General features: G+C 35.9%; 1 protein-coding gene across 1 annotated transcript in view; it reads left to right on the forward strand.

Moving 5' to 3' along the window:
• COPG2 (COPI coat complex subunit gamma 2) overlaps positions 1-14,973 on the forward strand; it is a 363,341-nt gene that overhangs the window by 11,081 nt on the left and 337,287 nt on the right. The window contains exon 5 of the mRNA XM_084897194.1: positions 13,337-13,416. Coding sequence (XP_084753320.1) covers positions 13,337-13,416 — 80 coding nt within the window. The remainder of the gene's footprint in view (positions 1-13,336; positions 13,417-14,973) is intronic.

Genomic DNA, 14,973 nt, shown 5'->3' on the forward strand with positions numbered 1-14,973 from the left:
AATGTACACTATTCCGATTTATTTATCCATCTCCCATAGATACTTGAGTTGTTTCCATTTTTTGCTATTACAAATGACATTACACATAATGTTTATGTAAATGTCTTCTTGTGTACACATTGAGAATTTTTTTCTGGGGTAGATAGCCTACAAGTAGAATTTCTAGATGTGTTAGCCATTTGATCTTGTCAAATTGATCTTTAAAGGGTTTCACTAATATATACAGACTGCTCCAAATCCTCACCTCCTCCTGATAATAATTTTTTTTTATTGTAAGACCTAACATATTTGTCATTTAAAAGAGTGATTTTTCGACCCTTTTCCTCTTATGGCATGCATAAACTAATAACTAAAATTTTGCAGAACCCCCCAAAATATATTTTTTTGCCAATCTGACAGACAAAAAAAAAAGGTATAATTTTGATTCATTCACACCAGATGGCTTTTATTGTGTTGGCTGTTGTCCTTTTTCTATTGGACAATCTAAGGAAAAAGAGATCAGTGCCCCTGACTTAACAGTCAGGTATTACATGTTGGTTTTTATTCCTCACACTAGGATATGTTTACTGATTTTAGAGAAGAAGGAAGATAGAGGAAGGGAGGGACGGTGGGGGGGGGGGGGGGACATTGATCTGTTGCTTCCTGTACGAGCCCCAACCGGGAATCAAATCTGCAACCTTTTTGGTATACAGGCCGATGCTCCAACCAACTGAGCACCCGGCCATGGCAGGTATTGCATGTTTTAAAAATTCTTGCGGCACACTAATTGAAAATCATTGATTTAGAACAGGGGTCCTCAAACTTTTTAAAGTGGGGGCCAGATCACGGTCCCTCAGAGAGCTGGAGGGCCGGACTATATGAACTACTAATTCCTACTGTAACACCTCGGCTGCGCTCACTGCCCAAAAAACCTGGCGGGCCGGATCAGACTCCTCTGTGGGCCGCATGTGGCCCGCGGGCCGTAGTTTGAAGACCCCTGATTTAGAAGAATGTGAGCCCTAGCCAGTTTGACTAGGTGGTTAGATCATCGGCCCTTGGACTGATTCAAGGTCACATACCTCAGTTGTAGGCTCCATCCCCACTTGGGAGAGCCAACCAGTCAAGACCCACTGATGTTTTTCTCTCTCAATCTTTCTAAAAATCAGTGGAAAAAAAATCCTCTGGTGAGGATTAACAAACAAACAAACAAACAAACAAAAAATAGAAGAATGTGAAATGGCATCTCTTTGTGTGTGTGTGTGTGTGTTTTAAAATAAATCTTTATTGTTCATATTATTACAAATGTTCCTCATTTCCCCCCCCTCCATTGCTCCCCTCCACCAGGTTCCCACCCCACCCTCTTCCCTTTCCCCAACCCCCATTGTCCTCATCCATAGGTGCACAGTTTATGTTCAGTCTCTTCCCACATCCCCCTCTCCCCTTTTCCCAGAGAATCATCAGTTCACTCCCCTTCCGTACCTCTGATTCTATTATATTCACCAGTCAATATTGTTCATCAGATTTTTTTTAATTCCCTTGATTTTCAGATTCACTTGTTGACAGTTACATATTTGTTGTTCATAATTTTTATCTTTATTTTCTTCCTCTTCCTAAAGAACACCCTTCAGCAATTCATATAATTCTGGTTTGGCTGTGATGAACTCCTTTAGCTTTTTTTAAATTTTTTATTATTATTAGTGAAGCTCTTTATCTTGCCTTTGATTCTGAGTGATAGCTTTTGCTGGGTAGAGTATTTTTGGCTGTAGGTTCTTGCTATTCATCACCTTGAATATTTCTTGCCATTCCCGTCTGGCCTGCATGGTTTCTGTTGAGAAATCAACTAACAATCGTATGGGTGCTCCTTTATAGGTAACTACCTGCTTTTCTCTTGCTGCTTTTAATATTCTCTCTTTGTCTTTTGCTCTTGGGATTTTAATTATGATGTGTCTTGGTGTGGTCCTCTTTGGATTCCTTTTGTTTGGGGTTCTGTGTGTTTCCTGGACTTGTAAGTCTAATTCTTTCACCAGGTGGGGGAAGTTTTCTGTCACTATTTCTTTCAGTATGTTTTCAGTATCATGCTCTCTTCTTCTGGGACTCCCATAATTCTGACGTTGGTTCGCTTGAAGTTGTCCCAGAGTTTTCTTACATTATCTTCAACTTTTTGGATTCTCTTGTCTTCTTGCTTCTGTGGAGGAGTGTCATGTGGCTCTTTGTGTTCCAAATCTTTGACTTGATTCTTGAGATCTTCCATTCTGTTTTTAGGACTCTGTATAGTATTTTTTATTTCAGACAATGTATTCTTATTCTTTATTTCTAGTTGATCCCTTATCATATCCTCATAGGTCTTATTTATTTTATCGGCCTTTTCTAGGAAATTCTTGAAAAACCTTATAAGCGTGGTTTTGAACTCTATATCAAGTCGTTTTTTTTGTCCTCCATTTCTTTTGTTTGTGATCTGTTTCCTTGTCTCGGCATTTTTGCAGCTTCCCTGAGTTGGTAGCCTTAAAAGTCTCTGTGTTCAGCTTAGATGGGGCGCAGTTTCAGGGTGGAGCCTACAGCGTTGGCTTCCATCAGCCCTGCCCTATGAGGTTCCTGAGTCTCAGTGTTCCTCAGTGTCCTTCAGTACTCGCTGCAAGCACCTCTGAGAGAAAGGTGCCCTCGAGTTTCGCCCACTACCAAACAGTCTAGGCTCTCCCCCAATGAGCCTAGAACTGGTGCAGTTCAGTTGGAAGTGGGGTTCAGAGCCCTCTGGAGTTTTTGTCTCCTTCCCGCTAGGGAAATCCAGCGGCACAGTCAACCATCCGTTCTCTGCGCGTTCTCTGCACACAATGTGCATACCTCTGGGACTTCCTTTCGCTGCTCCCCTGAGTTTCTGCCTTACAGCCAGGATCCCTCCGTGTGAGCCTGGGTCCCCAGGGTCTGGCCTAGAACTGGGGTTCAGCGCTGTCAGATCTGGGGTTCAGCACAGTCCGGAACTTTTATCTCCCCGCTAGGGAATGCCAGCCAGGCACTCAGCCACCCCTCCTCTCTGGCTCCGTCCTCTCTGCATGCGCAACGTGTCTCCATATCTCTGTACCTTAGGCTTTTACAGCTCCTCTGATTTTCCTTCTGGTTTTCTCTTTCCTTCTCGTTGTAGAATTTCCAGTCAGTCAACTTTCCTGTAGTTCTGGGTAATGTCCATTTTGTATTTTAATTGTATTTTATTAAAATTATTGTGTGAGGCTGCAGTTAGGTGTTTACCTATGCCGCCATTTTGGTTTCTCCTCTTTGTGGTTTTAATTTACATTTTCATGATGACTTAAATTTGAAACTCTTTTCATATGTTTAGTGACTATTTTACTTTCCTTCTGTGAATTATCTGTTCATATTCTTTGCTTATTTATAATCCTATTGATTTGTAAGTTTAAAATTTATTTTTATCTTTTTAAAAATCAGTTTTATTAAGTATAACATATACAGTAAAATTCACCAATTTTAAGTGTACAGTTCAGGAGTTTGGACCAATGTATAGAGTCATGGAACCATCACCACAGTCATGATATAGAAAGTTTTCATCCCTCCAGAATATGCCCCCACCTCCCTTAGTTGTCACTCTTCTCTCTCACTTAACTCCTCACTCAACCTGGCAATCACTGATTGTCTTTCTGACAACATAGTTTTGCATTTTCTAGACTTTTGTTTAAATTTAATCCTATAGTATATAGTCTTTTATGTCTTGGTTGTTGTTTTTACTTAGTTTATGAATTTTGAGAGTAATTCTAGTTTTTTGTGTGTATCAGTAGTTTGTTCATTTTTATTGCTGAGTAGTATTCCATTGTATGGAGGTACTCTAATTTATCCATTCACAGGTTAATGGGTTGTGTCAGTTTATGAATATTACAAACAAAGCAGCTAAAACATTCAAGTACAAGTCTTTGTGTGGATGGACCTGTGTTTTTATTTTGTTTGGTTAATATCTAGAAATAGCATTGTTGGGTTGGCATTAATTATGAAAGTAGTAAGCAAGTATATGGTTAGTGGTCATTTTACTTTCCTTCTCTGTGAATTGTGTTCATATTCTTTGCTTATTTATATTCCTCGTATTGATTTGCATGCATTTAGCAAGTAAATGTTTTTAGCCACCTTTACACCTTCTTGGGTCAAGTGTCTGTTCAAATCTTTTAATCAGGTTGTTTTCTTATTGAATTATACAGTTCTTTATATTCCCTGGATAAGAGATCTTTATTAGGTGTTCTATAAATATTTCCTTCCAGTGTGTCGCTTTCCTTTTCACTCACTTATCACTGTAGTCTTTTTTTTCTTTTTAATTATAATTTATATATATAGTAAAATTCACCCTTTTTAGGATGAAGGTTTATGAGTTTTTACAAATGCATACGTAGCATTACTACCACCACAATCAAGATTTAGAACATTTTCATCACTCTAATAAGTTCCCTCCTGCCTCTTTTATATTTGTTATTCCTCCATCTTAAGCCCTGGGCAACCATTAATATCACTTCTTTCCTTAAAGTTTTTCCCCCTTTCTAGGAAGTCATGAGAATGGTGTGATGCCTTTTGAGTCTTCTTTTCAATCACTTGATATTAATGAATTTGAGATTGATCCATGTTATTATTTGTATCAGTAGTGTACTTCTTTTTATTTCATTGTACTATTTTGTTGTATGGATGTACCTAAGTTTATCTGTTTACCAGTTGAAGGATCTTTGGTTTGTGACCAGGTTATGAATAAAGTTGCTATAAACATTCATATACAAGTTTTTGAACCTAAGTTTTTATTTCTCTTGGGTAGTACCAGGGAGTAGGATTGCTGGGTCAGATAATAGGTATAAGTATATTTAACTTTGTAAGAAAGTATTAACCCATTTTCCAAAGTGATTGCCATTTCCTCCATGACTGTATAGTAAATTCTATTTGCTCTGCATTCTGGCCAGCACTTGGTATTATCTTTTGTTTTGTTTTGTTTTTAACCTTAGCCATTATAAAAGTTGTGTAATGGTACCCTGTTTTAGTTTTATTTTGAATTTTCCTGATGACTAATGACCTTCCAGCATCTTTTCATGTGTTTTATTTGTCTTTAAATTTATTCCATCGTGAAAGATCTGTGCATATCTTTTGCCCATTTTTAATAATTTGGTTGTATATTTTTTTATTGTTGAGTTTTGAGAGGTCAGATTTCATTGTATGGATGTACCTAAGTTTATCTTTTCATCAGTTGAAGAATCTTTGGTTTGTTACCAGTTTTTATTACTAGATTATGAATAAAACTAGAGGCCTGGTGCTTGAAATTCATGCACAGGTAGGGTCCCTAGGCCTGGCTGGCGATCAGGGCTGATCGGGCTATCTGGCCACTGGCCAGGGCCTTAATTTGCTCTGCATCACCTCCTGGTGATCAGCTCATGTCATAGTGAGTGATTGCATCCCCAGTCTCCCAGTCAAACTCCCCAGGGGACACTGCACATTAGCCTTTTATATATATAGACTAGAGGCCTGGTGCACGAAATTCATGCATGGGAGGGTGGGGGTCACTCAGCCCGGCCTGCACCTTCTCACAATTCAGGACTGCTGGCTCCTAACTGTTCGCCTGCCTGCCTGATCACCCCTAACCACTCTGCCTGCCAATCTGATCGCTCCTAACTGCTGGCCTGCCTGCTTGATTGCCCCTAACTGCCTCTGCCTCAGCCCCCACTGTCTGGAATGATGTCCAAAAGGTTGTTTGACTCTCAGGTCTAATTAGCATATTATGCTTTTATTATTATAGATTGCTATAAACATTCATGTACAAGCTTTTTAATATAAGTTTTTATTTCTCTTGGATAATGCCTAGCAGTGGATTGCTGGGTCAGAAGATAGGTATATGAAACCTGAAACCTATATAATTGGTTAATAACCAATGAATTTAATTTTAAAAAAGGGAAGAAAAGTCTGCTAAAAGTCTGATGGGGATTGCATTTAATCTAAAGATCAGTTTGAGAAGAATTGACAATGAAACATTAACCAGTGTATATCTTCCTTTATTTAGGTCTCTGATTTATGTTAACAGTATTGTAGCTTTCAGCTTACAAGTCTTATACATATTTTGTGAAATGTATCCTAAAGTAGGTAATATTTTTATGCTATTGTATTTCTATTATTTGTAAGTAGTCTATAGAAATTAAATTGATTTTTATATATTGCTCTGTGTCTTGTGATCTTATTAAATTCAATTATTTGTTCTAGGAGTATTATGGGGGAGATTCCTTAGGATTTATTTTTCTTTTTCAACTTATATGCCTTTTATTTGTTTATCTTACCTTTTTTTCTTGAACTGTTATACATACAGTGTGAATGGAAGTGATGGTCTCAGAGACATCCTTGCTTTGTTCCTGATTTTTAGGGAGTTGGTATTTCGTCTTTCACCATTAAGTGTGATGTTAGCTCTGAGTTTTTCAGAGGCGGCCTTTATCAAAAGGTTGAGGAAGTTCCTTTCTATTCCTAGTTTACTGAAATATTTTTTTTCATGAATGGATATTGAATTTTGTCAAATGCTTTTCTATATCCATTGGATTATCATGCTTTCTTTTCTTTCTTTCTTTCTTTCTTTCTTTCTTTCTTTCTTTCTTTTTTTTCTTTCTTTTTTTTTTTTTTTAATATATTGACATGGTAAATGCCTTTATTTATTGTCCTGAAAAATACAAAATCTTTGGTTTCTGTTTGCTAAAATTTGTTAGGGATTTTTGAGTCTCTGGTCATAAAATAGAATGATCTATAGTTTTTTCTTGTGATGTTTTTTTGTCTGTGTTTTTTAATTGGAAAATACTGACCTGATAAAATGAATTAGAAAGTTTTCCTTTCTCTTCTGCTTTCTGAAAAAAATTTTGTAGACTTTTTATTAATTTCTCATGAATGTTTGGTGGAGTTCACTATTGAAGCCATCTTTATAGTTGGAAGGATTCTGAGAGTTAACCCATTAAAAAGATATAGATATGGTGCTTTTCAGATTATTTGTCTTGCATGAGCTCTGCTAGTTTGTGTCTTGGAATTTTTTCATTTCATCTAAATTGCTGAACTTTGTTGGCATAAAATTGCTCAAAATATGTATTCCCACAGTTTTTTGATGTTTGTAGGATTTATAGTGATATTTCTTCTTTCATTCTGATACTGGTAAATTGTATCTGCTCTCTTTTATCTTTGGAAAATTTGTCTATAGGTTTATAAAATTATTAGTTTCTTAACAAAAGCAGCTTTTGTTTCATTGATATTTTTCTTTTGTTTTTCTCTTCCAAACTAAATTGCAAAAAACTAGAATGCTAAAAAATCAAACCAGAGGAAGGGGAAAAAAAAGAAAAGAACAAATACAAATCATGTAATAGATGGTAGATAGGCCATCATTATCTACATTAAATGTAAATGAAAAACACAAAAATATTCTTAAAAATCTATATTGAATCATAAAGCAAGACAACACATTTCAAAGGAATGAAATTATATAGACTGTTCTATAATTACAATGGATTAGTGTTGACATTATAAAGGAGTAACTATGTAATTCACCATATTTGGTATGTTGTGTGTTTTTACCATATGTTTTGATATTAGGAACACATTTCTGTTCTGTTTCCAGCCATGATGAAGTAGAGGGTCTAGATTTCACCCTGCTACCATTAATACCTAGAAAATAAAACAAAATATATTAACTGGTAGTTTTCAGACATTCAAGTAATAGGTATCACAGGACTGCAATCTAAAGAAAAAGAAAAATAAGTTGATCCCTTGGAGTACAGTAGCTCATTGCCCAGAGGCAGATAACAGGTCTCAAGTCAGGAAGAGCATACTCAGTTGAGAAAACATGGAGTTGGAGAGGCTAAGAAAGCTCAAATTTGAAGGGCAGAGTAAGAAAGGAGAGGGGAGGGAGGGATATGAAAGAAAGAAAGGCAGGAGATAGTTTCAGCAATATACTAAGGCCCCTTAATTTTTTGGATAAGAACTGATCTGTGGATATGTAAAAGGAAACTTCCCCAGGCCAAAGGAAGAATCACCAGAATTCCAGGCTAAGAATAGTTAATATTACCCCCCAGTGAGAGTGGAAAGACCTTGTCGTCTGGTATAGTTCTCAGGAAAGTACCACCTCAGTAATCTATATCTCTCTATAAAATCTATATATATAAAACGCTAATATGTAAAGTGTCCCCATAGTAGTTTGACCAGGAGACTGGGAGTTTGATCGCTTGCTATAATGTGCACTGACAACCAGGGGGTGGCATGGAACGAAGGAAGTCGTGGGCTGGCAGCCGGCAGCTGGGGAAGGGAGGCCCTGGCCAGCAGCTGGAAGGCCCTGATCAGCCCTGATCACTGGTCAGGACTAGGGACCCTACCTGTGCACAGATTTCATGGACCAGGCCTCTAGTGGGAATATATTAGCCTTAGACTAAAGCTTTAAATCTCTTAAAAGCCTGAAAAGTGAAAAATTGATCCCAGCTAATTTGACTTCATGATAGAGAAAACAATACATATAATGTTATGTAAAATGTATAGCAAAATTCAGCACCTAACAACATAAACTTCACAATGTAGAGCATGCAATGAAAAATTACCCATGATCTGGAGAAAAATACATTAACACACATGAACCCAGAAATGATAAAGACAATGGATATGCAGGTAATGACGTTAAAATAGCTATTCTAGATATGGTCTAGATCAGCGGTCACCAATCTTTTGGACCACCAGTGATCTACGGATCACTGGTTGGTGACTGCTGGTCCAAATGCTTAAGAATGTTTAGAAAGACATAACAAGAATGAGAAGCAAAATAAGTCATCTAGAGGCACTCAGAAATTTTTAAAAAGCTATCTATGTATCTATCATTGGGTTAAATACACTGCATTGGGTTAGTAGCAGATTAAAGACTGCAGGAGGAAAAATCAGTGAATTTGAAGATAGAAACTACCCAAAATGAAACAGAAAAGAGGCTGAATAAAAATAAACAGAGCAACATGTGGAATAATAGTTTTGAAGTTCTATTTAGTGTTTAGCCTAGAAATTGCAACATGGACTTTTGATTTATCAAAAATCTAATATTCATCTTTACCTTTTACTTGTTCAAGGACTTTTGAGAACCCAGGATGCTTTGTACCTAAATATATGTGTGAGCATATAAATGGTGTATGTCATAACCTCGGTTTCTGTTCATGCAGATTTACTCATGTCTTTACCACTTTTCAATAAAGGATTTTATTTTATTTTTTTGAGCAGTTTTAGGTTCACAGCAAAATTAAGAGGAAGTTACAGAGATCTTCCATATACCCCGTGTCCCCTCACATGTACAGCCTCCCCATTATCAACTTTCCCCAAAGTGGTACATTTGTTACAATTCAAAAATCTACATTGATACAGTAAAACAGACTAACAGACTAATTCGGGAGATATAACAGACTAATCTGGGAGAGGGGGTGTCCATTAAAGCCCATTAAGTCCGTTATATAATAAGTAGGTTTTCTGAATGCATATGTTAAAAAATTAACAAATTAGCTTACTTCTTTTTTACTTATGTAGATATGTTCATGTAATTAAAACTATGAATGAAAAGTTTAATTTCACAGAAGCTTTCTATATGTATTACTGTAACACATATAGAAGTTTTCTAAATGTTTTACTGTTTAACTTTATATTGAATAGGTCTAGTAAATGAATGCATTCACCAGTCACTGAGAGTAAACAAGTGCACACGGCTTAGTGCACGTGGGAACATCAGCCCACGTGTATTAGTAAAACTGCTGCAGAAAGTCACGCCAGGCAATTATTGAGTGCATTGTGGTGTGATCACATGCTCATCATTCGCCTGAACATGGTTTACGAGCGATGACACTTGGATTTAAATACGTAGACTAGAGTTATAAATACGTAATATTTATGTATAATGGTGAAATTACTACATTGTTTTTTCCCCCTGACATATGGCCTATTTACTAAAATTCGTTACAAGTAACAGTGAACTAATAACAAAAATAACCTGTTAATTTAGTTGTAAGCAAATCTAGGTTAAAATCATTTAAAAATTGGCAGAGTGTTCATTTTCACATAGGACATATAGACTGGAAATTTTATCCATTAAATCTGAAGTCCATTAAATTGAGGTCTGCAAAATCAAGGGTTTACTGTACTTCATACTAACCCAGAGTCCATAGTTTATGTTGGCATTCAGTGTTGGTGTATGTATAGTCTATGTGTTTTGACATCCATAGAATGTATAATGATACCCATTCATTATGAAAATATCCCACAGTATTTTTTCACTACCCTAAAAATCTTTTGTACTCTACTTAAATCCCCCTAACTCCATTCCTTCCCCCCTAATATCTGGCAATTATGGATCTTTTTGCTGTCTCCATAAGTTTGTCTTTTTTTAGAATGGCATATACTTGGAATTATACAACATATAGCCTTTTCAGATTGCTTTCTTTCACTTGTTAATTAATATGCATTTAATTTTCCTCCATGTCTTTTCATGACTTGATAGCTCATTTATTTTTAATGCCTAATCATATTCTGTTGTCTGGAGGTACCACAGTTTATCCATTCCTCTACTAAAGGTCATTGGTTCCTTCCAACTTTGGGCAGTTAGAATGTAAAGCTGATGTAAACATCCTTGTGCAAGTTTTTATGTGGACATAAGTTTTCAACTCCTTTGGGTAAATACCAAAGGGCACTATTGCTGGATCATATGATAACAGTACACTTAGTTTGTAAGAAACTATCAAAATATCTTCTAAACTGACTGTACTATTTTTGTGTCCATCCTCAGTTGAATGAGAGTTGTTGTTGTCAGTGCTCTGGATTCTGGCCATTCTATTTGGAGTATTAGTGGTATCTCATTTTAATTTGCCTTTCCCTGATGACACATGTGGAGCATCTTTCTATGTACTTACCATCTATACATCTTCCTAAGTGAGGTGTCTGTTAAGGTGTTTGGCCCATTTTTAAATCAGGTTGTTTTATTTTTGACTTGTAAGATTTTTTAAAAATATATTTTTATTTCAGAGAGGAAATAAGAGGGAGAGAGAGATAGAAACATCAATGATGAGAGAGAATTCATTGATTGGCTGCCTCTTGATGTCCCCCATTGTGGATCGAGACCGCAACCTGGGCATGTGCCCGAAATCTGGGCACATGTCTTTACTGGGAATTGAACCATCGTGACCTCTGGTTCAAAGGTCAACACTCAAGCACTAAGCTATGCCAGGCAGGCTAAGATATTTTTTTAAAATATGTTTTGGATAACAGTTCCTTCTCAGATATGTGTTCTCAAAGTATTTTCTTTAAGTCTGTGGCTTGTTCGTACTCTTGAATATTGTCTTTTGCACGAGTTTTTTTATTTCAATAAAGGCCAGCTTATCAATTATTTCTATATGATCATTCCTTTGATATATATACTAGTATGTAAAAAGTCCTCCATTCCCAGAGTTAGTTATCTAGGTTTTCTTCTAAGAGTTTTACAGTTTTGCATTTTATATTTAGGTCTGTGATCCATTTGAATTTAATTTTTGTGACTGGTGTAAGGTCAGTCTAGATTTAATTTTTTGCATGTGGATGTCCAGTTATTTCAGTACCATTTGTTGAAGAGTTTGTCTTTGTGCCATTGTGTGGCCTTTTCTCTTAAGTCAAAGATCTGTTAACTATATTTATGCGGGTGTATCTCAGGGTGGTCTATTCTATTCCACTGATCAATTTGTCTGTTGTTTTGCCAATACCACACTGTCTTGTTACTATTTATCACTTTTTCTTTTTACTCTTTATTTCTTGCTATATTTCTGAATTATTACCTAGAATAATTTTCCATGTGCCTGAAGAATATACATTCTTAGACTTTATTCTATACCAGTAGGACCCTGGCCTTGTACTTCTATAGCTAGGAGTTATTTGTTTTTCCATTTTTGGAAGAACCTATGAATTACCCTTAATTTTGTCCTTGGCTGCATATTTAAATTTTTTTGTTCCTGTTTTATGTAGCATCTCTGTGTATTTGTTTAGGCAATGTGTTTTAGTGGTTATGAACCCAACGTTGTCAACACTTTGTATTGTCACTTAAAACATTTTTAGTTATTTTGTGGGTATTTCAAATATGGTTTCAATTTTTTTGTATCTTTAGTTTTATTCTTCTTCAAGGTAGATTTTTATTTTTATCTTCAGCTCTGAAGTTTTTATTCTTATTTTCTGTTTTCTTCTCATAGTAGTTTCACATGAGGTATCTGCCCTGAACTGGCTTTCTCTATTTAGGAGTTATTTGTGTGTGTGTGTGTGTGTGTGTGTGTGTGTGTGTGTTTCATCACTGTGGGAATCCTCACTCCCTTGTGCCTTTTTCTTATTGTGCTCAGTAGTCTCCACTAGATTCTTTCCGTAGCTTCAACGCTGGGGCTGGGGCTGGTGTATTTGAGTTTCACTACTTACAGACATTTGAAGTTACTTGGTAGAGAATGAGGCTAGACAGGCCAGAGGAACTAGTGCTCATAGTGCATGAATAGTGCATGAATAAATCAGAGATGCAGGTGAGGAGAAAGGGTAGACAAAACTTTGTTATTGTTAGCTTAACACATATTTAAATACAGATATCTAGGAATGTTAATAGTTAGTTATACAACCACAGATACTTTAAGGAAAATATCTGTATATGATGAACTAAGGAACATGCAGAGTTTGCCCATCTCTTTATATTTTTATTTTTCAAGAATTTAAAAAAATACACTTTGTAGGACAAGTCTTTAACAGGTAAAATAAGCCACTCAGAGAAAGACAAATATCATATAATCTCACTTATATGAGGAATCTACAGAACAGAATAAGCTGATGAACAAAATAGGACCAGAGGCATGGAACAGACTGACAGCTGTCAGAGGGGAGGAGGATGAGGAGGACGGGTATTGGTTAACCAAAGAAATATCTGCATATATGTATAACCCATGGATGCCGAAGTAGTGTGGTGAAGACCCAGGGGGTGATAGCAAGATGGAGGAAGGCAAAGGGAGGGAGGATGGGGACATCTGCAATAGAATCAACATTAAAAAGAAAATCTTAAGTCTTTGGACTCACACTGCCCAAGTCCAACTCTGGATCTCTTTATTATAAACATCCATATAATCAACTGAAATTTTGAGTTTTCATCTAGGTGTTTTCCAGTGTCAGTGCAGCAATTACTTGTGTTCAGGAAATAGTTTGTATTCTGAGTATTTTCTTACCCTGACATTTTTGAAAGGACTTTTTGGGTGGATGAGAATCTTTTAAAGAAAACTTTCTAAATATATCTACTTGGAGTTCTCATTTAAAACATTTTAGAAAACTACTTCCTTAGGAATAATCTGTTTCCTTTTGTAAATAATTTCAGCAAATATTGCGAAGAATGTGCTACCTTACCATCAAAGAAATGGCTAACATCTCTGAGGATGTCATCATTGTCACAAGCAGGTAAGTGAATGGTCAAAACCTACAGTGGAATACTTATTTATTTAGTGGGAATGTTTGTTGTTCTCTTGATATTAATTTTACTTGTTTGGCTGTAAGAAAGTCAATAGGAATTTAAAAGAATATGATATCTTAAAGCATTCTTTTCTGAAATGTGTTGTCATTATGTAAAAACCACCCCTATCTGATAACATGATAGATATGATTAAAATTTAAAGGTTTTAAAAATATATGTAAACAAAACTAAAGAGTTCTATTACACTGAATAAAATATTTACATCAGAATATTTACAATAGAAAGAACACCTTTACTTTAAAAAGTTCCAAGTGATAATTCATAAAATAACCAATATAAAGGATCAAAATATTTTTAGTCTTTTTCCTAGTAACCAGAAAATGTAAATTAACTCGAGAATGAGTTATGATATTTTTACTCCTCAAATTGGCAAGAGGAAAAACACAGTCAGTACTTGAAAGGGACACTATTTTGTATATAGAAAGAAGGTAGAATAGTAAATTGATTCAGTTTCTCTGGAAAGCAGTTTGGCAACTTTTGTTGAATATTTGAAAGGGTTTGTCCCTTTGACCCAGAAATGCCACATCTATGCAACAATGTTCAGAACATCATCAGAGAGAGCACCGAAAGGCTTGTATTCAGTGATGTTCACTGCAACACTGTTTACAATGGCAGAAAGGATAAAACAACTTAAATGCCTACCATTGTTAATAATTACTTGATCATATTTCATAATCTGATTTTTAATTTTTTGAAAATATTTTTGAAACATCCTTTTTTAAAGTTTTATTTCAGAGAGGAAGGGAGAGGGAGAGAGAGATTGAAACATCAATGATGAGAAAGAATCATTGATCGGCCTCCTCCTGCACACCCCACACTGGGAATCAAGCCCATCACTCGGGCATGTGCCCTTACCTCGGCCTCCTGGTCCATTGGTCGATGCTCAACCACTGAGCCATGCCAGCTGGGCTGAAATATCTTTAGCCATGTGGAAAAGTCCTCAATAAAGGGTTGGATGAGAGTTGGATTCAAGTCTACGTATTCCATATAGTCTCACTTAAAAAAAATATTTTATGTATCTATATAAAACATATGGATGGAAATACACTTATATATTATCAGGAGGTTATTTCTGGATATTTGGGATTGTGGCTATTTATTTTCTTTAAACGTTTGATCATTTGCAAATATCCTAGAAGGAGTATACATAATTCAGAGTTCGAAAATATGTAACAAATATTATTTAAAAAACAATTGCCTTCTTAATTATAAATCATTTAAGTGAATAGGTTTTTGTAAAACAAAATAAATTGTGGAGGAGGGTGCTTATGTTTAACCAGCAGTTGTGTTTAATGTAGTTTCAATTTCCAGAGCTTTCAGTTGAAAGCTGGAAGGCAGTGTAAATAGTCACTCAAACAAAATAGGCTGGAGTAGCTGGTGTTGGTTCAGTAGTTTGACAGTGGCAGGACTGGTGTCTCCTGAATTCTTGTGGATATTCCCACATTATTGCAAAATAGATACCTGAATTACTGGAAGTGCATCAT

This window comes from Pipistrellus hanaki (genome assembly GCF_964339955.1).
Source record: "Pipistrellus hanaki genome assembly, chromosome: 10".
NCBI lineage: Eukaryota > Metazoa > Chordata > Mammalia > Chiroptera > Vespertilionidae > Pipistrellus > Pipistrellus hanaki.